Source organism: Anas acuta, chromosome 15 (assembly GCF_963932015.1).
Source record: "Anas acuta chromosome 15, bAnaAcu1.1, whole genome shotgun sequence".
Lineage (NCBI taxonomy): Eukaryota > Metazoa > Chordata > Aves > Anseriformes > Anatidae > Anas > Anas acuta.
In genome coordinates this window covers 6,313,885-6,337,184 of record NC_088993.1, presented here as the reverse complement: position 1 = coordinate 6,337,184, position 23,300 = coordinate 6,313,885, and the positions used below count along the sequence as shown (strand labels likewise).

Genomic DNA, 23,300 nt, shown 5'->3' with positions numbered 1-23,300 from the left:
AGACCACGCCCCCTTCAGCCAGACCACGCCCCCTACACCGAGACCACCCGCGAGTCAGGCCACGCCCCCAGCACCAGGCCACGCCCCCGAACCGCCCAGGCCACGCCCCCATCTCCAGGCCACGCCCCCCCCGGCCCGGAGCGCGCGTTCCCAGGGATATGGGGAGGGGGCGCTGGGGTTTGGGGTGGGGGGTGCACGGGGGGTATGGGGGGGGTATGGAGAGGGGCTGGGGGGTGTAGGGGGGGTGGGGGGGCACCAGGGGATGTGGGGGGGTCTGAGGGTTAATGGGGGTCTGGGAGTGCCCTGGGGGGTTTGGGGGGGCGCTGGGGGGGCGCTGGGGGCACGGGGGGGTACGTGGGGAGGTTGGGGGGCACTGGGGGTTATGGGGGGGTGGGGAGGGCTGGGGGGCACTGGGGGTTATGGGGAGGGCTGGGGGGGCGCTGGGGGGAGTGATGGGGGGAGTGATGGGGGGTGGGGGGGTGGAGGTGCAGTGGGGTGGATGTGGGGGGGGGCTGTGGGTTATGGGGGATACGGGAGTGCCCTGGGGGTGTCGGGGGGTTGGGGGTGCAGTGGGGTGTACGGAGACGCCCCCACCCCATGCTGATATGGGGCTGCTCTCCTCACCCCCTCCCCCAGCCCGGGGCACCCCAAGACCCCCACCCCCGCTCCCACCTTGCCCCAAGACCCCCCCCGGGGGGCTGCGCCCAGCACCCCCCTGCCCCGACACCCCGGGGTGCCCCGGTGCGCCCCTGTCCCACCACGATGTCCCCGGTGCTTTTTGGGGGCAGCCCCCAGCGGTGCCAGCAGCGCACCCCAACCCCATTCCAGGGCCTGAACCTCAGGGCCTTTTTGGGGTCAAAACCGGGCGGTTTGGACAAAGGAGCGAGCGGAGGCGGCGGGTGGTGCAGCAGTTCCTTCCCGGCCCTTACAAAGGCAAAACAACCCGAAAGCGTGTCCGTGTCCGTGTCCGTGTCCGTGTCCGTGTCCGTGTCCGTGCCCGGTGCCTGGCTCAGCCCTGCGCCCCCCCGGCCCCCCCCGCAGCACCTGGGGCACCCCGGGGTGCTGGTGGCACCCGGGCGATGGCTTTAGGTCTGGAAGAAGCGGCGGCGTGTCCCGAAGGTGACGTCCCCTGCCTTGGCGTGGCGTCACCGCCGTCCCCCCACCACCCGGGAGCTGCAGCAGGGCAAGGGGACAGTCCCCGAGCCCCCCCCCCCGAGGACCGGGGACCCCCCCGGGACGTGCCCGTCCCAGCCGGACGGGTCACAGCGCTGGGCACCGAGTGCCACGTCCCATGGGTGCACGCACAATGGTGGTGGCCCCTCGGCCCCCCCTGGCTCTCCCCAGGCAGTAACGGGGTGACGGCCCCAAAACCGGGGGGGGGCATCACCCCACTGACCCCGGTGGAAATTGGGGTGCAGCGGCGGCATCCTGGGGACTTGGGGGGGGCAAACGGGGTCACGGCCTGGCTGGCAGAGCCGTATGGAGGGGGGGGCCGGGGGGCGGCAGGGTGGCGGGTGCCACTTGTCACTGTGCCCCCCCCGCCGTGCCACGAGACTGAAGCAAGCGAGAGCATGCGAGGGCGGAGGGAAGCATCCTATGGACGGGCAGGGCTGGGGGGGCCGGGGGCAGGAAAGGGGGGGGCGCACAGCACGGGGGGGGTTGGCTCGTCTCTCGGATCCGGGGGTGCCTGTGGCTCTGTGCGGGGGTCCCGGGCACCCGTCCGTCCAAGCACCCATGGGTGCCAAAAAGAAGCCTCCTCCTCCTCCTCTCGCCGGGCCCAGGGCCCCTCGTCAGCAGCTGCGGTGGTGTTGGGTTGGGGGGGGGGGATGCTGGCATCCGGGGGGCGTCAAAGGAGGGCGGAGAGGGGGGGGGTCTTTACACGTGGGTCGGTCGAATCGGCAGCGTCTCTTGCGTGTCCCCCCCCTCCCCAAATCCCGCAGAAATCGGCCGGGTGACGTCGGCCGGGCGGCGCGGCTGGGTCTGGGGGGGGGGTGCCGGTCCCCGGCGGGCGGGCGGGCGCTACTCGATGACCATGCAGCAGGGCAGGTGCTGGGAGAAGTACTTGAAGAGCTCGGGGGTGGCTCCGGGGCAGTTGGTGAGCTCCAGCTCCTCCAGCTCCTGCAGCTGCACCAGCCCCGACAGGCCCGTGGTGGTCAGCAAGGGGCAACCTGCAAGGGGACAGTGCCACCGTCACCGCCCCGGCCACCCCCCATGTGGGTGCCAAGGGGTTTGGGGGCATCCCTGGGCTGTAGGAGCCCCACGGTGCTGGGGGTCCCCAAGGGTTGGTCCCGTCCCCGTCCCCGTCCCCGTCCCCGTGCCCGGCCTCTCCATCCCCTCCCCGGCATCCCCGGTCTCATGCTGGGGTCTCACCGGCGAGGGACAGGAGGCGCAGGCTGCCCATGCCCAGGAGGTGCTTCAGGCCGAAATCCTGCACCTGGAAGAGAAACGGGAGTGGGACCGGGATGGGGAGAAGGCAGAGGTGCCAGAAATGGGGTACAGCATCCACGGCACCGGGGGCTGAGCCGGGGCGGGGTGGTGGGATGGGGTGGTGGGATGGGGTGGTGGTGTAGGGTAATGGGTCAGGGTGGTGGGACAGGGTGATGGCACAGGGCAGTGGGACATCGTGGTGGGTCAGGGTGATGGGATGGGCTGATGGAACACTGGTGGGACACTGGTGGGACACTGGTGGGACTGGGTGCCGAGGCAGGGTGATGGAGCTGAGTCCCGCTCAGCCCACAGGTGCCCCCCACCCCTCCCCGTGTTCCCAGCCCCACGTCACCCTTCCTGCCCAAGGCTCTCCAACAACCCCAGGACGCCCACCCCATGGAGCTCCCACCCCATCCCCATGCCAGTGCCACCTCCCTCCTGTCCCCTGCACCGGGCTCCCAGCCCCGTCCTCCCGTACCTGGCAGCACCAGCGCAGGTAGAGGCTCCGCAGGGACGACATGGTGGACAGGTAGCTGAGCCCGGTGTCGGTGATCCGCACACACCTGTGGGGACAAGGGACAAGGAGGTGGTGGGACACCAGACAAGGACGTGATGGGGACAAGGAGGTGGTGGGGACACAGGACAAGGAGGTGACGCGTCCCCGGACCTGTCGAGCACCAGCTCCTCCAGCTTGTGCAGGTCGCAGGCGATGTACTCCAGGGCCATGTCGGTGATGCGAGGGCACCAGGACAGGTCGAGGCTGCGCAGCTTGCGCAGGTTCTCGGCCACCAGCTCCACGCCGTCGTCCGTCACCTTGGAGCAGCCCGAGAGGCTGAGGACGCTCAGGTTGGGCAGGCTGTGCACCATGTTGACCACGCCGTGGTTGGTGATCTCCCAGCAGGAGTTGAGGCGCAGGGTGTGGGTGGTGTAGCCCTGCTTGGCGGTGAAGTAGGCGAGCGCCGTGTCCGTCACGTGGTAGGCCTGCAGGTTGAGCTCGGCGAGGTTGGGCAGGAGCTGGGAGATGGCGGCGATGGCGTCGTCGGCCACGTTGATGCAGTCGCTGACGCTCAGCGCCGTGATGCGGGCGTTGAGGCTCGACCACAGCCCGGCCTCCGTGAAGTCGTTGCAGCCCGACAGCTCCAGCCTCACCACGCCCTGCATCTGCTCCAGCATCACCTGGTGAGGGGTGGGTGGTCAGGGCACCCTGCGTCTCCTCGGAGCCGCCCCCCGGCTCTTCCCCCTGCCCCAGCCCCAGCTGCACCATCAGCCTTCACGGCGGGGATGGGTAAAGGCTGTAGGAGCGCCCGTGGGTGGTGGGGGTGAAAAACTCCCCCCTAAAATCTTGGGAGAGCAGCCCTGCGCCCACCCAGCGCCCAGACGGTGGGCAGGGGACCAGGGACTGGCAGCCTGCTGGACAAGGTGGGTGCTGGCACCATGTAGCTGGGTGCACCCATGGGTGGTCTGCACCCTTGGTGGGGCTGGAGAAAGCCCTCGCCGGTGCAGGCTGTAGCAGGTGTGTTCCCGGGTGCCACCGTGGTGGCAGAAAATTTGGACCCGTTGTGTCACCGGGGTCCATCACCACATGGAGGGGAACCAAGCCTCGTACCCCCAAAACCTTGCCCCCCTTTGGGTGCAGCGGTTTGTAGGGCCAAGCACTGGGGACATCCACGGGGACATCCCATCCATGGTGCCACTGGCCCACATCTTACCCACCCCTGTCCCTGGGCACCTCTCCGTCACCGAGGCCACCTACCTCCAGCCCCGCGTCCGTGATGGTCGACCTCTTAAGGCTCATGGACTTGACCCCCTTCTTGGACAGGGGGTAGTTGTCAATGAACTCACAAATGTCCAGGTCAGAGACGCCCACGAGGCAGAAGCCGTCGAAGCCCCGCACGGCGAAACCCTGCAGGCTGACGAACTCCTTCTCGCCCCCGGGCAGGACGTTGTAGAGCTCTTTGGTGTGCAGGACGGGCGTCAGGCCCACCCAAAATTTGGGCTGGTAGAGCACCCGCCGCCACGCCTTGCACACCTGTGCCAGCACGCACTTCTCGCACGCCGAAAAGTACCAGAAGAGGCGGTTGAGGATCTTCTCGTCCACCGCCAGCTGCCTCTCCGAGGGCGAGCCGGGCAGCCGCTCCGGCGAGGGGTGCTCCGCGCCCGGGGCGGCCTCGCTCGAGTTCAGTCCTACCAGGGAGGCGCCGGGAGGGGACGAGACGCCGGCCAGAGCGGCCAGGGAGAGCGGTGAGGCCAGGCTGGGGATGGGCAGGTCGCTGCGGGGGGCTAAGGCCGGGCTGAGGATGGCAGGCACGGAGGAAGGCTGGCACAGGCGGTTTTTCACGGCGGGGGTGCCTTTGGTGATGCTGGCGGAGCCGAGGCCGTTGGGCTGCGTGGGGATCTTCACCAGTCCATTGCGGGGCAAACATGGGGGCTTGGTGTCGCCGTTTCTCGGGTTCGACATCTTCCACGGGTCTCTCTGCAATACAGTGGGGGTGTGAGTGGTCGCTGACCAGCACCGGGCTCCCCGGGAAGCATGGAAGGCATGGCCAGGGCCGGGCTGGGGCTGGGGCAGTGGCAGAGCCCACGCGTGCTGTGCTGGCAAGCCCGTGCCGGCCAGGCGCCGCGTCTCGCGGTGGCACCGCAGCAAACAGCCCGATAAATATTTCAGCTGCAGCGAGGCAGGCTTTCAAACGGCCCCGCCGCACCCCGCCATGCATTATTAAACACATTTCCCTCTATAAACACGGAGGTGAATAATTGATGGGGGCTCAGCCTCCTCCTCCCCCCCCCCGCCCCTGGCGTGGGGTCCCACCGGTGCCGTGCCCGTCGTGCTGGCACCCTGTGCACCGCGCTCACCGGGGCCAAGCCCTGCCAAAGAACCGGGTCCTGTTCCCCCTGCAGGGCCCAGCTGGAGGGGACTGAGCCCTGGCAGACCGGGAGGAGCTGGAGCCCGAGGAAGGGGCATTGTTGCCCCCAGGAACCAAGGGGTAAAAACCTGCATCTGGCTGGTGACCGATGGCACCGAGTGAGCAGCGTCCTGGCCGGTGAGCGTGGTGCTGATGGCCTGGGGCTGTCCCACCCTGGGGACAGTGTCCAGATGAGCCAGCCTCTGTGCGGCACTCTGACAGCCCCAGAGCACAAATAACCTCCCCTGCTGCCCCCAGCCCATCACCGTGAGCCTCACAGCATCTCCGTGCCCTGCTGGACCAGGCGGAGGGGAGCAGCCCCCCAAAACGAGCCCAGCAGCACGGGCAACTGCAAGCGGCACGGCTAGGGTGTGCAGCACCCCCAGCAGGATGGCAAGGCCGAGCTCCAGGCTTTGTCCCACACTTCAAGGGGCAGTTTTCTGCCCGTTTGCCCCACCGAGCCACTGGCTGGGTGGAGGGGAGGCAGGATGGCAGTGGCAGTGAAGGCGCGAGCAGCCCGTGTCCGCAGGCAGGCCGGCGCAGCAGCGGTGGCATCGGCACCGCCAGAGCCTGTCCTCCGGGGACGGAGCCGGCCCTGTGCAGACAGCCTGGCGCCGCTCCCCTCTCGGATGCAGCCTCCTCTGCCTCCACTTACTCTGCCCAACGGAGGGTTTGGGGCTCTGATGCTTGGACATGTGCTAAATTTGCTTGAAAGCAGGAGAAGAGGAGGGGAAAAGGGAAAGAAACTTAAAACCAGTGGCTCCGAGCTTGGCAGCAATTAGGGAAGCAAACAGAACATGCACCAGGGTGTCTAACACAGCGCTACAACACAAATCAAAACAGATAATTACCACGTGGCACAGAAAGGCTGTCGCTCCGGCACAGAGCCCACAGCGAGAGCAATTCACCATGCCGGCTGCCTCCGGGGAGAGGCCAGGTGGTGGGAGAGGGGCAGCACGGGGCCTCCAGACATGGGAGAGCAAGCCAGGGGCAGGGGCTCCCGCAGGGGACAGTCACGGGAAGAGACAGATGCTGACAGCCCTTCGGACTGAAATTCAGCCAGAAGGAGGTGTTGGCCACAGTTACAACCAGCTCAGACCAAGGTTTGTCCCCAGGGCAGGGCTCCGGGGGCTGGAATCGGTGGCGTTCACAGTCCTGCTTTGGAAAGCTGAGCCAGGTCCCCCTGCCCCCGGCACCGAGGCTGCCTGTCTGGCTCACAGATATCGCAAACCATGAATGAGCTGGGAAGTCACTTCAAATAGAAACACGGCCGGCGACGTAGGCCCTCTGGGCACACGCAGGCTCCAGGCATGGTCAGCGGGAGGCTGGGCAGGCAGGGAGATGGCTGCGTCCAGCCAGGCTCTGTATGTGGGCACGTCTCTCCAGGGAAGGGGGTAGCCAAGGATCTGAGGGCTCCTGCCACCCTGAAAGGAGCAGGACCATGCCTGGCGAGGACACCATCCTGGAGGAGATGGGCAGGGAGCATGGACTGGGGAGGTGTGTTGGTCTGATCACCACTCTCCTCTGTCTCTGGCACCACGGGGCAGTGCTGGGATCTTCCCCCCCACACACTGTGATTGAGCTCCTCTGGCCCAAGGGAGAGGCCGTGCTGCTCCACTGTACAGAGTGCAAACATCCCATCCTGCAGAGATCGGAGCTTCCATGTGCTGGGACACACAGAGCACCCCCTGCCCTGCCCCAGGCCCCTAACCCACTGGGACAGACTTGGAGAAGTCAATACAGAGCCCTTCACTCTCAAGCCATGGTTTGACTCCTTTGTGCCTTCTGATGTTCCAAACGCTCTTCAGGCATCCTCAAATGCTTTTTGGCCACACCAAAGCAGCAGAAGAGCATAGATCTGGCCTTTCCTCCTCTCTCAGGAGATTTCAATACCTGGTACAACCATCCTTACTGTGGGCTCTCGCAGGAAGGACCCAGCCTCAGAGCCCCTCACAGCAACCCCACTCTGCTCTCGCAGACCTCCTGGGGGTGGTGTCTACCAGCAATGCAATACCAGCTCCCAATCCACAGTGGGAGGAAGCATGACAAAAGCAAAGGGCAAAGTCTTTTAGTCCCCCGAATTCATTCCAGGGTGCACATTTCACAGGAAATGTCATTGCCAGAGAAATCATTTCATTCATGAGGGTTTTCTCATCCACAATGAGCAATGATGCAGTGGTGGGGGGCGGATTTGACGCAGGAAGAGAGAAGAAAGAAGAGGGCCTAAGAGCCTGTCACTACAAACATTACATGGGTGATGAGGAAGCTGGGATGGACAGAATAAAAGCAGCCAGGGCTTGCCCAAGCTGTTGGAGAGTTTACTGTCTCCATGTGGTTGTGAGGAGGGATTAGGGCCTCGAGAGAGGGGCAGGATGATCAGTCACCCTGTTAGTGCCACCCTGATGTGGGTGCTCACTGGGACGCTGCAGGCTGTGGCAGAGACTCACAGGATCACGCTGCTGTCCCGCAGGGAAGGCCACAGTGGACTCTGGATCCGTGGGCTCGGAGGCTACGGGGCTGTCTCCAGGTGACCCCGGGCTGGCTAGGTTTGGGGTCCTGGGGGAAGGGGCCGGGCCGGGCCGTTCAACACCATGGACAGATCGGGGGCTCAGCACCACGGACAGAGCCCGGGGGGGGCTCGTTCAGCACCACGGACAGCGGCCAGACCCCGCTCACCGCTCCCGTCCAGTTCAGCACCACGGACAGCTCCGGGGGCTTTTTCAGCACCACGGGCAGCTCCCGGCCCCTTTCAGCACCGCGGACAGCTCCCGGCCCCCCTGCCCCCCAAATATCCCCCTCGAGGTCCCGATCTCTTCACCACCCCCCCAGAACCTCCCCCGCTGCCCTGCCAGCCTCCCCCGAAGCCCTGTTATTGCCCTGCTGGAATCCAAGGCTGATGCAAAATTGTTATTGGTAGAGGCGCTGCTTCAGTGACAGAGAGCTGCTCGGCAGCGAGCAGCCATCGCTCACGGCTTCCTGCACACACACACACACACACACATGCACAAACAGACATGCATGGACACACACACACACACACACACCCCATCGGAGCCCCAGGGGCTGGTAGATGCACCTTGCATGAGCCTTGACATTCAGCCGCACATATACACGCACACACACACACACACAAACAGATAAGCGCATGCATGCACACACACGCGCGCGCAGGGTTGCATCAGCTGAATTCATTAGCCCATCTATTTTTACTAATGCAGCAAATCAAGTTGCTCTACAGGCGGAGAAAACACACCCGAGACTGAGTGCTGTGGCAGAGCACGCAGCCAAAGCTTTTGTCCGGCAGTCCCGAGGGTAACAGCTCCCCGGGACTGTCAGCTGTACGCTACAGCCCCAGCCAGCAGTAGTGCCAGGCAGGCTCTTGCTCTGGGGGCTGAACCTGTCGACCAGAGCACATGGCAGTAATAAAGACATCCCACTACAAAGATCTCCCTCCCCAGCAGTGCTCGGCAGTGTGCAAGCTGTTTCCTGCTCTGACTGCATCAGGTCAGAGCATTGCCTGTGCTGTGTGTATCAGGGGAGTGTCTGTCCATCCCCACCAAGCACCTAGAGCACCCTGGCAATGCAGAGGAGCCGCAGAAGGCCCTGGGGGAGCCCCTGCTCCCTTAGGAATGGAGGGACAGCAGGGGTGCAGAGTTGGTGACAGGCTGCCTGTGCACGTGCTTGTGTGTGCACACACAGATCAGCCCTCCCAGGCCTGGACTCACACACATCAGCTGGGAGAGAGGCTCAGAGCACGGCTCCAAACTCAGCACCATGCATTCCCCCACTGCACAAGCCAGGAGCTCACAGTGGGGAAGAGCCACCGCTTCCGTCCGCTCTGCTTGGCCCAGAGACCTGCTGATTGTGTGATGGGAGCTGGGAAACTCCTTCCTAAGATTACCCTGAGAGCTCCCTGGGAGGCCAGGAGCTCCCCTACCAGCACCCAACAACGCCACAGGGCTCTTCCCACCTCGCAGCAGGCAAAGAGGTTCTGGAGGCCCTGGGAAAACAACAGAAGGCAAAACTTCCCAGCAGCAGGCAGCGGGGGCCCCTCTGGCTGTTGTGCTGTCTGCCCGTGGCGGGGTTCATCCCTTCGGTGCCCCAGGGGGTGCGGAGTGGTGCTGGCCCCAGCCTTGGCTGCTCCCCACAATGATTTAGCCCTAGGAATGTGGATGTGCCTGGTCAAGCTGGAGAGCTGAGCATGGCCTGGAGCATGCAGTTCTCCAGTGATGTGCCACTGCTGAGGCCCAAAGCTCCCAAATACGTCAAGCCCTGTCCTCCTCCCTATCCCAGGCAGCTCCATGTCCCACGAGGACGGGGGGAGGAATCACCCACACAAGGGGAACGTGGGATGGCCATGAGCAAACACCTACACACAGAGCAGGGCAGAGCTGGACCATGACTGTGGCTGACCTGGGCCCACCTTCTCCAGCCTCCTCTGGAGTTCCAGGACCTCACTGTCACAGGGAGGATGCTCACGCTTCCCTGTCCCTCAGCTGAGCCTTTCCCTGCTCCCTGGTGACCACGGCGCGGTGAAGGGGGAGCAGCTCCTCTTGTGCCACAGCCACAACACGCCCGGCATGGTGCAGCCCTACTCTTTGCCCCTTTTGGCCCTGGGAACAGGCAAGAAATAGGGAAAGACCCATCTGTGGTCATCGAGGAGAGAGGATCCAGGAGGCTTGTGGCTGTCCCTGAGACAGTCCCAGGGACACTGGTGTCTTCCCTGGGTACCTCTGGGACAGGGGCCTCCCCCAGGGCCTTCAGACACCCTCATCCCTGGACGTGGCAATGGCCACGCAGCAGTGAGGTCGCTCTGCTCAGCTCCATCCCATCAATGCCCCGAGTGGGTCCTGGCCCCAGGTGCCGGTGCTGGCAGGGACCAGCACCGCGGAGCGTGCTGCCACCACCACCAAACCCTGCACCTTGCCATGCCATCAGTGTGGCAGCACCAGCTCAGAGAGGCCACCAGCACGGCCTGAGCCCTGCCCCAGACCCAGTGCCCATGAGGATGTGCAAAATGGGGGGGGTACCGTGGTGTTTAGCCACAGGACTTCTTGCTGCAGGGTGCTGTGTGGCTGCTCAGTGCTGCCAGAGGCTCCGAAAGCTGTTGGGTACCGTCCTGTGACCGAGGCCATGGCCCTGTGACAGGTGGCAGTGCCACCCTGGTGCTCCGTGCCCTCTAACCACATGCCTCAATTTCCCCACCAACGCTGACCCCATGCAATGGGGACTACTGGGGTGCCGTGGGTCAGTGTGATGCCCTGAGCCTGCTTGTGGGGCAGCCCCACAGCCTCCTGCTCATCCAGGAGCCGGAGCTGGGCACGGTCACACCTCCAGCAGGGAGAAACCCCGAGGAATGCCTTCTGCCCACCTGCCCCTTCCCCAAAAGCTCTCCTGTCCCCAGAGCACCTGGGTGAGCGTGCCCATCCCTGTGCCGGTGGGCAGAGGTTTGGCGGGGGTGGGATGCTGCCAAAGGGGTCCCATCCTGCTCCCAGCACAGCATGAACACAGCCTCCAGCCCCCAAAACCAGCAGGTTCCTGAGGGAGGCTCCAGCTGGACCATGGCCGTGCCCCCATGGGATGGGCAAGACGCAGGTGACCCCGCTGGAGGGGACAGGGGACCCTCTCCCCCCACCTGCCTCCCCATGTGTGCCACCCAGCCTGAGCAAGGGCCCTGCACCCCAGGAGCAGGATTTAGGGGGCCAGGAGGTTCCCAGCACCAGGAGGCTCCAGCACCGCATCCCTGCCACCACGGAGAGGAAAACAGAGCCGGAGGATGGGAGAGGGATCGATGTGGGGGAAGCCAGCTCGGGGAAAAATAGATATCTATCTCATTAAAAATGGATGCTGAAGCGAGTCCTCCCCACTCCAAAGCCACCTCCCTCCCTCTTCCTGGTAGCCGGAGTGAAATCAGCTCCGAGCTTCCAGAGGAGGGGAAATGCCAGCACCACACAGCTCCCGCTCTGCGCCCACCGAGCCCCCCCCCCCGGCCACCACGGCTCGGCCCCCAGCCCGGGACCACTGCCAGAATGTCCCCACCACAGGGACGCTGTCACCAGCCGCTGTCACACGGACGCTGCCACCTCCTGCCAGTGCCACCAGACCCAGCACTGGGGCACAGTGGGGCCGAGCGATCCCCCACAACACTGCCAGGCTCCCCCACCTTTGGGGCCATAAGGACTGCCTGGACACAGCCCCAGCTCGCAAACCCGTGCCTCAGTTTCCCAGCCTGCCCCACCACGGGGTCTGTCCTCAGCTTCCTGATCCCCTATAGGGTGCCCCACACCGAGCTGGGGCCCTGCTGCCAGCACCAGCCCCGTGGGCTCCATCCCTGTCCAGGACCTGACCCTGTGTGCCCCTGGTCCCTGGGAGTGACGGTGACAGGAGGGGGCTGCCCCCAGTCCCCATGGCTTCTGTCACCCCACAGCAGAGGACAACCCCACGGGGGTGTTGGGGTGCCAGGGTAATGGGGTTCCGTGGTGTCAGGGTGCTGGGGTGTCGGGGTAATGGGGTGTTGGGGTTTTAGGGTGACAGGGTACCAGGGTGATGGGGTGCTATGGTGTCAGGTTGTTGGGGTGCCAGGGTGCTTGGGTGCCAGGGATGGAGCTCCAGGGTGGTGGGGTTTTGGGACTTTAGGGTATCGGGATAGCAGGGTGCTGGGATCCCCTAGTGTCATGGTGCTGGGATGCTGGGGAGCCAGAGTGCCAAGGGTGCCAGGGTGCTGGGATGCCAGGGTGTCAGGGTGCTGGGATTTTAGGGTTGGGGTTTGCCAGGGTACCAGGGTGCTGGGTTGTCGGGGTGCTGGGATGTTGGCATGCCGGGGTGTTGGGGTGCCAGGGTGCCTGGGTGCCAGGGTGATGGGGTGCCAGGCTGTTGGGCATTTAGGGTGACAGGCTACTGGTGTCTCACGGTGGGGGGGTGCTTGGATGCTGGGGTGCAGCAGGGTGAAGGGCTGTTGGGATTTTAGGGTAGCAGGGTAATGGGGCTGATGCCACCGGGGTGGGTGAGGAGCCTGAGGGTGCTTCAGGGACCGGAGGGGGAGGAGGAGGAGGAGAGCCAGCACCCCCACCGCGGGGGCTGCCCCCTCCCCACACCAACAACCACGCTCATCCCAAGACATCCCCCTCCCCGCCGCCGTGCTACCCCCAACCCTGGGGGACCCCATGCTCCGGTGCGCGCCCCCCCCTCCCCATTTCTCTCCGCGTCCCCCCCCCCCCCCCATCCTCCCCTTTCCCCAACGCCGAGCCGGGAGCGCGGGGCCCGCTCCGCCGCCGTTATATAACGGGGCTGCGGGATCCTGCACCGGGGGCTGCGGCCCCAGCGCCCCCTCCCCGCCCGGCGGGGCCGTGCCGAGCCGCTGGCGGTGGCGGTGCGGGCTTTGTGTCGCAATGGTCGCCCGAGAACGAAGGGAACCGAGCGGCGGAGGCCGGGGATGGGGAGGGGAGGGGAGGGGGGGGGTGAGGAAGGACGAGAACCCGGGGGGTGGGGGGGGGCTGCTTACCTCCAGCTCGCCTAGCTCATGCCATGCCGTGCGCCGACAGCCGCTCCTTTCATGTGCGGGGAGACATCGGGAGGAGAAGCGGGGAAGAAGGAGAGGAGGAGGAGGAGGAGGAGGAAGAGGAGGAGGAGGTGGGGGAGGAGGAAGAGGAGGAGGAGGAGGAGGAGGAGGAAGATGGGGGCTCGCTGCCTGCCCAGCCTCACCGCTCGGCCGCGGGGCCGCCGGGCCTGAAGGCGATAAAAAAAAAAAAAAAAAATAAAAAAAAAAAAGAGCAGCGGGGAGGGGAGAAAGGAGCCGGAGCCGGATCGGTGCCGGGCAGCCCGGGCTGGAGGCTGCGAGAGGCTCGCACACGCCGCGCACACGCACACGCGCGGCTGCACGCCCGCACCCGCACCCGCACCCTCCCGGCCCGGTAAAGAGCCCCGGAGCCGCCGGCAGCGGGAACGGCACCGCCGCAGCCCGGCCCCCGCAGCACCGGAGGGGAGCGCACAGGTGAGGGTGCAGGAGCCGGCCCCCGGGGGGGAGAACGGGAAGGGCCCGGGGGGGGCTGGAGGGATGGATGGGAGGGGGAGGGATGGGGGAAGGAGGGAGGGAGGGAGGAGAGATGGAGGGATGGATGCAGGGCAGATGGGAGAGGGAGAGAGGGAGGGAGGGAAGGAAGGAAAAAGGAGGGAGGGATGGAGAGAGGGATGGATGGATGGATGGATGGATGGATGGATGGATGGAAGGATGGATGGAAGGATGCAGGGACAGCTGGATGGATGGATGGAGGAAAGGATGGAGGGATGGGTATAGGGCGAGATGGAGGTGTAGATGGATGGATGGACTGAAGGACAGATGGAAGGATTGGTGGTTTGCCCCAGGACAGACGGATGGAGGAGGTGGTGGAGGGGTGGATGGATGGGCACAGGAACGGAAGGATGGAGGGGTGAATGGAGGGATGGAGGAAATGATGGAGGGATGGACGCAGGGATGGAGGGATGGTCATGGGGATTGACGCAGGGACAGTTGGAGGGTTGGGGGGATAGATGAAGGGATGGTTGCAGGGACAGATGGATGGAGGCAGAGATGGACGGATGGACAGATGGAGGGCTAGATGGAGGGACAGACGCAGGGGTGGATGGACAAAAGGACGGATGCACATATGGACGTTTGCTCTCTTTCCCCACCAGGGCACTGCCAGACCAGCGATCCCGGAGCTGAACCCTCCTGCCCGGCAGCCCCTGCCTCAACGAAGCAACCTGGGGACCACCCAGCACCCCAGGGTGCTGTGGGGGCCTGTGCCAGCTGCCCCCATCCTGCTGCTGGCAGCAGGACCCACAGCCAGATGCCCCATCACTGCCCCACTCATTGGGGTGCTGCACCCACCCAGCACCCCAGTGTGGGGCCTGGATGCACCAGTGCTCCCCAAACTGGGAGGAACTGGTGAGTTGCCACGTTTAACCCCTTCCTCTCTCCATTCCCATCGCACAGCCCCATAGGAGCCAGTGGGACTGGCTCGGCTGCCTGCCACCCGGCCGGGCCCTGGGGAGGCTGATGTAACTGCCCGGATCTGGCTGCCTCCATTATTTATAAGGCAGGTCGGGTTTCGGGTTTCCAGCTGGCAGCAGGAGGGTGTTTGGGGGGAGGAGAGGTGCGTGCACACACACACACACCCCCTCATCCCACCCCACAGCAGGGCTGGAGGTGCCGTGTCCCCACGGTGTGCCACTGCCCCTGTCCCTCGTGCAAAGAGGGGACAGCATCCAGAGGGGGAGCTGGTCGGGGTGGGGGCTGCTGGCACTCAGGGGTCCCCTCGTACAGGGACAGGGCAGCCCTGGTCACCCCCACCCTGTCCAGTGGGTGACAACTGCAGGAGAAGGTGCTGTGACAGGGGACATGTGGGAACGTGGCCTCGTCCCAAGGCCACACATCTTTATCCCAGTGGCACCAGTGAGGACCTGGGCGTCTTTCCTCTGATGATGTCCTGTCCCTATGGGGGTGTCTCCAGGGGGGTTGTCACCCAACCCTGGTGACCATGGCAGCCCTGGACACTCCAGGATGATGACAAGAGTGAGCCCGCTCCCAGCCACGCTGGCAGGAGACCCCTTTTGTCCCCTTGTCCAGGTGCAGTGTCCTGGCACGGCCCCATTCACACTAACCGAGGAGGATGAGCTGGAGTGGCCACATATCCTGGGGACATTTTGGTGCCCAGAAGTGTCACAGCCAACAGAGGAAACCCTGAGCAGGGGCACTCCCTGGTGGAGGGGACGCAGATGGGGCTGACCCCCTGTATGGCCACCCAAAGGGGGAACCGGACCCCTGGCTCTGCAGCACCCAGCATGTCCCACTGTGACCAGTGTCCCACTGTGGCCTTCACTGGGCTCCCATCCCCGCCACCCTTAGCCCTGGCCGGTGGCACCGGGCACCGCTGGGCCACCACTTGGGGGGGGGGCCAGGGGTGCCAAGGCTGGACCGCAGTGCGCAGGGCGCCGTCGCCGCAGCAACCGCCGTCGCCTAGCGATGGCTGTCTCCCGGTAACCCGTCGCCTAGCGATGGGGGATTTTTCACAGCTCTGGATGCAGGGCTGCGAGTTATTTTTAGCCCGCCTGCAAATCAATAGGCAGCTCCATTCGCAGCCCGCGAGGATGCACGCGCCGGGGCCGCCGCCGTGCATGGGCCCTGTTTCGGTGGTGGCGGGGGGCTGCCGGTGGCGTGGGGACAGCCCGGTGCCACCAGCACGGTGCCATCAGCCCGGTGTGTGGCCCCTCTGGGTCTCCTGGGGTTCAGCACCCTGCGGACCCCAGCCAGGGCTCGACACCCTCCAGGCCATGTGCGCCTTGAGGGTGGGCGAGGGCAGGAGGCAGCCGTGGGGACCCTCACCCTGTCCCCAGGACCCTCACCCTGTCCCTGGGGGCTTCGCCTGGCCATGGAGACTGTGCTGCTGCTGCAGGGTGCTTTATTTTGCCTTGGGGACACTCACCCTGCTGTGGGGACACTCACCCTGCTGTGGGGACACTCACCCTGCTGTGGGGACCCTCCTCCACCTGCATTCACCCTGACCTGGCCATGGAGACCCTCATCATGCCGCAGGGACCCTCACCCACTGCTGGGACCCTCATCCTGCCACGGTGACACTTGTCCTGCTGCAGGGCTCCTCACCTGGCTGTGGGGACCCTCATCCTGCTAGAGAGCCCCTCACCCAGCTGCTGGGACCCTGCATGGAGCCCCATGGGGACCCTACCCCACATTTCCCCTCCGGACAGCCCCCAGGTGCTTGGGGGCAACAGCAGAGGACAGGGACCCCACGCAGGGCTGGGGCACCGGGTCCTTGGGGGCTGGGGGGCCAGGGCACGGCTCTGGGATGCTCGGGAGCCAGCTCAGCTGGGAGCTGATGCGAGGCCTCCGGAGCTATTTTTTAGGGACTCTGTGGGTGCCTGGCACAGCCCCGTCTCCTGCAGGCGTGCTGGGATCGGCAGCAGCAGCTCCCCACGCAGCCCCAGGGGGCCGGGAAGGGGATGGGGATGGGGATGGGGAGCCCCATGCTCCCTAGGGTCAGCCCCCAGTCCCTCTGAGCACCCCCCCGGGAGCCCCAGCCCTGCTCCACGTCCCCCTTTTGCCTATCCAGGAGGGTTTTGCCCCCCGGTACCGCGCCCCAAACCGGAGCCGGGGCAGGAGCCGGCCCGGGGCTGCCGATGCTGGAGGCCGGGTTTGGGGCACAAGGCGTGGGGGGGGGGTGGGACGAGGCCGGGGGGGGCGTCGGGAGGCTCTGCCGAGCCGTGCCCGCGGTCACCAGAGGGCACTGCGAGCCCGCGGCATCCCGGCCCCGGGGCTCCGAGCATCGCTGGGACCCCGCTCGTCCCCGGGCATCCCGGCAGGATCCTACCGGGGCTCCGCGCCCCCAGCCCCGGGGGGGGCTCCGCGGGTGCCAAAAGCTCCCCGCCTGTCCCCGGCTCGGCCACGGGAGGGGCGGCTGCGCCTTGGCCCCCCCAAAGGGAAGAGAGAGCCGGGGGTGTGGGTGGGAGCGCGTTTTTTCCTCCCCCCGCTTTCCCCAGTTCAGCCCAGTTCGGCCCCAGTTCGGCATCGGCCACTCGGTGCCCGCTGCTCCCACCCTCTCCCGGCCCTCATTTTCCACGGATTCCAGCAAATTGACTTCTTTCAGCGTCATTTCATGGCCGGAGGGCTCTGAATCCCGCTCCCCCCCCCCCCCCCCGGCGCGCCGGGCCCCCCTCCCTTGGCCCTCCCCTCTCTTTCTTCCCCGCCACCCGAATTTCCAATCCCTCATTTCCATTCCGCTCCACCCTCCGCGCCCGGGGACTTTGTTCTCCGCCTGTATCAGCGCATCGCAATTGTTCCGTGTTTATTTCAAACGTTTTGGCGGGCTGTCACCCGGCGGAAACTTAATTAATTGGGGGGGTCTGCGGGCCCGGCACTGCGCTGCCTGAATGGGGAAATAAAAAAAATAATAATAATAAATAATTAATAATAATTAGGGGCCGGCCAAGGGAGGAGGGGAGATGGGGGCGTGCGGATGCGCAAGCGGCGCAGGCCGGGCGCTGGTGCCGGCTGGCCGCGTTTGGGGGAAAATCCTTCGAAAAAGGCCAATTTGGGGCTCTGGGGAGGAAACTGGGGGTACGGGGAGGGGGGGGGCAGGACCCACGCGCGCCCCACGCGCCAGTCCCGGCCTCCCCACGCAGCATCGTGGGGAATTCCCCCCGAGGGGGGGAAGCACCGAGGGGGTCCCCAGAGTTTGGGGGGGTTGGGGGGCCGGGACAGCCCCCCCCGGCCCCTGGGGACCCCCGAAGGTCTTGGCCGGGCCCCCACGCCCCGCGTGGGGTGCTCGGGGTGGAGAAGGGGGGGGAGGGCAACGGCCCCGCCCCTCCCCCCCGATTGGCCCAAAGTTTGGGGGCGCGGCGCTGATTGGCCCCCCCGGTTCCCACGCCCTCCCCCCCCCCCCCCCATCCCCACTCCCCACCTCCCCAATTCCCCCCCGCGCTGCGCTCCGCGGCCACGGCCGGGGCCGCCCCGGGGCCGCCGCCGCCGCCACCGGGAGCCCGGAGCGAGCGATGCGGGCGCTGTGGGCGCTCTGCCTCGCCGGGCTGGCCGCGGCCCTCGGCAGCTTCTCGGCGGATCAGTGCAGCTGGAGGGGCAGGTAGGGGCCGGGGGGGGGCCTCAGCCCAGTTTGGAGGGGAGGGGGGAGCTCCGAGCATCCCCGCGGTGGGGCCCTGGGGATGCCGCCTGCCTCAGTTTCCCCGCTCGGGGGAGGCCCCCAAAGATGCTCACGGCCCTGGGGGGGTCGCAGGGCTCCGAGATGCTTCTCCAGAGCCCCCCCTCCGTCCTCCTTCATCTTCCTCCCCGTGCAGGTGCGCGCTGCCGGCCCCGACCCCCCCTTCCCTCTCCTTGGCCCCGCCGTTCTTCGGGTGGCTGCTGGGGGCCCCCAGACCCTTCCCGGGGCCCTTTCCCACCGGGGGAAGGCGCCGAGCTCGGGAACAAAGAGCGGGGGCCCGGCAGGAGGGGCTGCGGCGGGGCCACGGGGCCGCGCAGCCGCCAGCGGCGCGGCCCGGACAAAGCGGCCGCCTCCGCTCCCCCCCCAACCCCCCCACAACCGGCCCCGCTCCCCCCCCGGTGGGTGCCAGCCCCGCGGCCAGAAATGCCCAAATGTCACCACGGGGCGCTGGGGATGCCGGAATCCCAGTCCCGCAAGAGCAAGGGGTCGGGGTGACCCCCCCCCAGCACCCAAAGGTCCCCCCCGAAAGGGCAAGGGAAGGGGTTTGGGGGGGGGGGCAGGAGGGCAAAGCCCCTCCGTGATGATGTGGCTGCAGCAAGCACCAGCCCCATCCCAAAATCATGAGACCGCACCCCAAGTTGAGGCTCCCAGGGGGCTGGTGAATCTCCTTGGGGTCTCCGTGCCCCTCACACCCCCTCCGTGCCCTCCCTGGGGGTCGGGGTCTGCATCCCGGAGGGGGGGGCACCCTGCTGATGGGTGCTGCGGTGCCTTGCAGCGGCTTGTCGCAGGAGGCGGGCAGCGTGGAGCAGCTGACCCTGCGCTGCGCCGAGGGCTCCCTGGAATGGCTGTACCCCACGGGGGCCCTGCGCCTCCGCCTGGCCCCCCGCCTGCCCCCCGCCACCGGCACCGGCAAGGGCAGGAGCCCCCGGCACGTCACCGCCTGCATCAAACCCGCCGGCACTTTCCGGGGGGCTCAGCTCTACCTGGAGCGGGACGGGGAGCTGGAGCTGCTGCTGCCCGAAGCGGAGGCTTCCCCCCGGCCCCGCGTGCGCTGCTTCAGCTGGCTGCCCCGCGAGAAGGTGGCCCTGTTCCTGCAGGCCACCCCGCACCGCGACATCAGCCGCCGCATCGCCGCCTTCCGCTACGAGCTGCGGGGGGACTGGCTCGCCCGCCTGGTGCTGCCCGCCGCCAGCCTGCCCGCTGAAGGTGAGCCAGCTCGCCTCCCTTCGGGTGCCTTGGACCCTGCTTCAAGTGGGAAACCTCCCCAAAAGGAGGTTCCTCTCACCACGCAGGCAGGCAGAGGGTGATGGGGGGGCTCAGCCCTGGGGAGCTGTCTCCTGGCCCCCACGGGGCACTTGTGTCCCCCCCCGGGGCGCGGAGGTGACGGCTGTGCTTGGCCATTGCAGGGGCGTGCCGGCCGTGCAACGACACCGAGCTCCTGATGGCCATTTGCACTAGTGACTTTGGTGAGTGGCTCCTTGGGCTCAAGGGGAGGGAAAGGAACTAAAATTGGGATGCTGGGAGCAGGGGGGGGGTTCGGACAGCGTGCACCTGGCTGGTCTGAGAGCCCCGCCCCAGCCCCAGGATGGTGACGGTGCCCAGAGGTGCCCACCCATCGTGGTCCCATTTGGCACCCACATGGGGCAAAGCCCGGGGAGGGTTCCCCACTGCTCTGCTGCTCCTTCAGCCTGCAATGAGCTCGTTTGCTCCCCGAGGCTGCTGTGGGATGGGGACGGGGATGGGACCGTGCTCATGCCTCTCCCTGCCTTCCCCCGCAGTGGTCCGTGGCAGCATCCGCAGCGTCTCCAACGACGCGGAGCTGCAGGAATCCATCATCGGGGTGAGCGCCATCCGCATCCACCGCCAGAAATTCCCCCTCTTCCAGGCCGGGGGGCGGCCGGGGAGGGCGGCGGGCAGCATCCGCACCCCCCTGCGCTGCGGTGTCCGGCCAGGCCCCGGCACCTTCCTCTTCACGGGGTGGCTGCATTTCGGCGAGGCTTGGCTCAGCTGCGCGCCCCGCTACAAGGACTTCCAGCGCATCTACGAGGGCGCCCGGCGCAGGCGGCAGAACCCCTGCGAGTTCCCCGTGGACTGAGCATCTCGGGGAGGGGGCAGCCCCCGGTTTTGGGGCTGGGAGCATCCCTGCTCGAGAACCCCTGGAAAATGGTTCATCTCGGCACTGTCCCCCCGCTCGCCCCGGGGGCATCGCCACGTGGAGGGGACCTCTCAGCGTCCCCGGGGACGATGGATTTGCCAGCAAGGATGGGCACGTAGGGACACGGGAGCACAGGAGCACGGTGCTTTGGTCTTTGCCTCATCCTCGGGGCAGTCCCGTGAAAATCCTGCAGGAAGGGGAGGGATTTTCCCAGATGCTTTCAAGTGGGCCTGGCCCTGGGGGGGCTGGGGGCTCCCTGTGGACGAGGGCACGTGGGGACCCGCGCCCCGGGGGTGCTGTGGTCTTGGGGGTTGTGGGGACGCGGTGGGGCACGGCGGGTGGTGCAGGGGGGGCAGCTGTCCCCTGGGGGGGCTCTGCGGGTGGCAGGAGGAGTGCGGTGGCGTGGCTGGGGCACGGTGGTGAGAGCAGAGTGTGGAAGGGGATTGGCAACGTTGAGGGTGGAAGGGGGAGCGGGGTGATGGCGATGGAGAGCTTTGCCCTGGCCCTGCTGGTGACACAGGGCATGGGTGGGAGGGGCAGAGGAAGAGGAGCGAGGCTGAAGGAGTGAACGTGATGGTGAGGAGGGAGCAGAGGCAGCACGGAAGGGACTCTGGCATGGCCACGGCTGAAGCAAAGTGTGGAGCAGAGGAGGGGGCACGGGGATGGAAGCAGGGAGAGGTGGGGCTGTGCCACCGCCAGCGCGGGGACGTGGGGACGCGGGGATGTGACCTCGTGGCAGCCCGCCACCCCGCCGTGCCAGGGCGCACCAGGAGGGATTTGGGACCGTGGGGGCGCGGGGGGCATTGTATGTGCACTAAAGTGATAACGATACCAAATTTGTGATTTTGTTTTCTATAAACTAAGCTGTATTTGTGGCGCGTCTGGCCTCTTTTCAGCCAGCGGCGGCGGACGGTGACCGAGACACGAGGGGCGAGCGGGTGGGCGAGCGTGGCTGCAGACATCTGCATTACAGCGTCTCTGCAGATCTCTCTTCCCAAATTGCTGCCTCCCTGCTTTTCCCTGGGGTCAGCTGGGTTTCCTCCAGCGGGGCCGGGGGCCGCGGGGCCCCCCCGGTGGTGCCGCTGTCAGCGCCGATCTCGTCAGCGCCCGCTGGCCACAAGGCTTCATTGTGCCGAGCTGCCCCGCGCCCAGCCCGGTGCCGGCCGAAATCTGCTTCTCCTCGTCAGGAAACCGTTCCCAAAGAAAACGCTGCCGGCTTCGGAGCTTAATTAAAAGATGCGCCCGGTCTGTTCCTGGGGAGATCCTGCCCCTGCGAGCCTCACCGGGGGATCGCTGCAGAGCGCACGGTGCCCGTGTTCCTCCTCGGTGCTGGCTCCCTGCCTTGCTGCCCAAATGCCGCTGACTATTTTGGGGCTGTGCTGGGAGCAAGGGGGCTGCGAGGGCAGGATACGGCCCTGGGGGAGAGGGGGGTCTGGAGGAAGCCGTCAGCCCGGGGTTTTGGCAGCGTTAGCAAGGAGGCAGAAAAGGGGAAGGAGTGGGAAACCCAGAGGAGGAGGAAAAACGACACTGGAAAAGCAATAAACGAGGCGTGGACAAAGGGACCCGCGCTGCCCACGCAGCCCTCTGTAGGCGCCGGAGCGAAATCCTGGCTCCTCTGACCCCAGCGCATTCCTCGGGGTGAAATTATTGCATTTAATGCGCCAAGCATCCGGTGGGGTGCTGTCCAGCCACAGAAAATCTTGTTTTTCTTCCAAAATGTTTATTTGGCCAAATCAGATCGTTCTGCCGCGGCGGAAAAGGCTGTTATTCTGCTCTTTGGCCAACGCGGAGTTTTCGGCGGTGTTTTTGGTGCCCTCTGCCCTCGGCCGGGTTCGGCCGCCTGCCCCCGCTTCCCGCGGCGCCTGGGCTGTGGCCAGGGCTCCAACGCTTCCTACGGGAGCTGCTGGGGAAGGAGCTGGTGCTGGGGGGGCACCACGGCTGCAGGGGGGGGGGACAATGACAACGGGGCTGCTCAGGGATGCTGCAGCACCAGGCAGCCCCGTCCTGGCGTCTCCCCAAAATCCCAGCCCAATTCCCGAGGGGCAGCCCGGCCCCCGCTGCCTCTTGGCACAGAGCGCAGGGCACCATGAGGCGGGCTCCGTCCCCGTTAATGTTTCCTCTGTGGGATGGAAAACAAGGTGGGAGCCACCACGGCGGCGCAGAGGGAGGACGAGGGGACGGCGGCGTGGTGAGGGGGGGCTTTGTGCAAACAAGATAAGGGACGGGGGGGTCTGGAGGGGTCGGGGGCGATGGCCGTCCCCGTTGTCCCCAGGGATGGTCCAGCTGGGGGCACTTGGGGACAAACCAGAAGCCAGCCCCGGGGCTGGTTCAAGCTGGACCCCCTCCAGCTCGATCCAACCCCCCCGGCAGCCCCATCCGTGACCCCGATGTCCTAGCCCAGGGGTCCCTCTGGGGGTGCTGGGTGCTGGGTGGCCGTGCCGGCACGGCGCAGCGCTGCGCCACGGCACCGTCAGGGCGTCCCCGGCGCCCCCGTCCCTGTCCCCGCTCACAATGGGAGCCGCCGTTTCCCGCCACTTCCCCCCCCCACCCCAGCCCTTTTATTCCCTCCCGCAGCCCCCCTTTTCCTTCCCCCTTGCCCGGCCGCCAGATAAAAGCCTGGACGTGTGAATCGCGGGGCACAAAGGCGACGCACAAAGGCGGCCGGCCGCGCGCAGCCCTCCTCGCTGCCCGCCCCGAGCAGGGGGATGGAGACCTCGCGCCCAGCCCGGGGCTGTCCCAAGCCCCCTGTCCCCTCCTGTCCCCTCTGTCCCCTATGTCCACACCACCCTGGGGCCCAGGAGCTGCCGTGGGGAATGCTTCTGGGAAAAGGGGCGTTCTGTGGGGTCAGGATGATGTCCCTGGGGCTGGGGTCAGGATATGGTCAGGATAACACCTCTGGGGTCAGGGGATGCCCCATAGTGTTAGGATGATGTTCCTGGTGTTAGGGATGCGCCATAGGGTCAGGATAATGCCCCTGGGGTCAGGGGATGCCCTGTAGGTTTGGAAAATGTCCCTAGGATCAGAGATGCCCCATAGGGTCAGGATGATGTTCCTGGGGTCAGGGGATGCGCTATAGGTTTGGATAACACCCCTGGGGTCAGGGGATGCCCC

The 23,300-nt window shown here is 66.3% G+C and overlaps 2 protein-coding genes across 2 annotated transcripts; one reads left to right on the top strand and one right to left on the bottom strand.

Moving 5' to 3' along the window:
- Positions 1 to 510: 510 nt before the first annotated feature.
- Positions 511 to 13,383, bottom strand: FBXL16 (F-box and leucine rich repeat protein 16). The gene is made up of 6 exons (XM_068699678.1): positions 12,832 to 13,383; positions 4,181 to 4,900; positions 3,095 to 3,603; positions 2,906 to 2,990; positions 2,371 to 2,434; positions 511 to 2,168 (listed from the first exon to the last, which is right to left on the bottom strand). The coding sequence occupies exons 2-6, from the start codon at positions 4,883 to 4,885 to the stop codon at positions 2,020 to 2,022; spliced, it is 1,512 nt and encodes a 503-aa protein (XP_068555779.1). The 5' UTR covers positions 4,886 to 4,900; positions 12,832 to 13,383; the 3' UTR covers positions 511 to 2,019.
- Positions 13,384 to 17,791: 4,408 nt separating this feature from the next.
- On the top strand, positions 17,792 to 21,064 carry METRN (meteorin, glial cell differentiation regulator). Its single transcript, XM_068699691.1, has 4 exons — positions 17,792 to 17,959; positions 18,810 to 19,240; positions 19,441 to 19,500; positions 19,813 to 21,064. Exons 1-4 carry the CDS (start codon positions 17,874 to 17,876, stop codon positions 20,127 to 20,129), a joined length of 894 nt encoding a protein of 297 aa, XP_068555792.1. The 5' UTR covers positions 17,792 to 17,873; the 3' UTR covers positions 20,130 to 21,064.
- Positions 21,065 to 23,300: the final 2,236 nt, after the last annotated feature.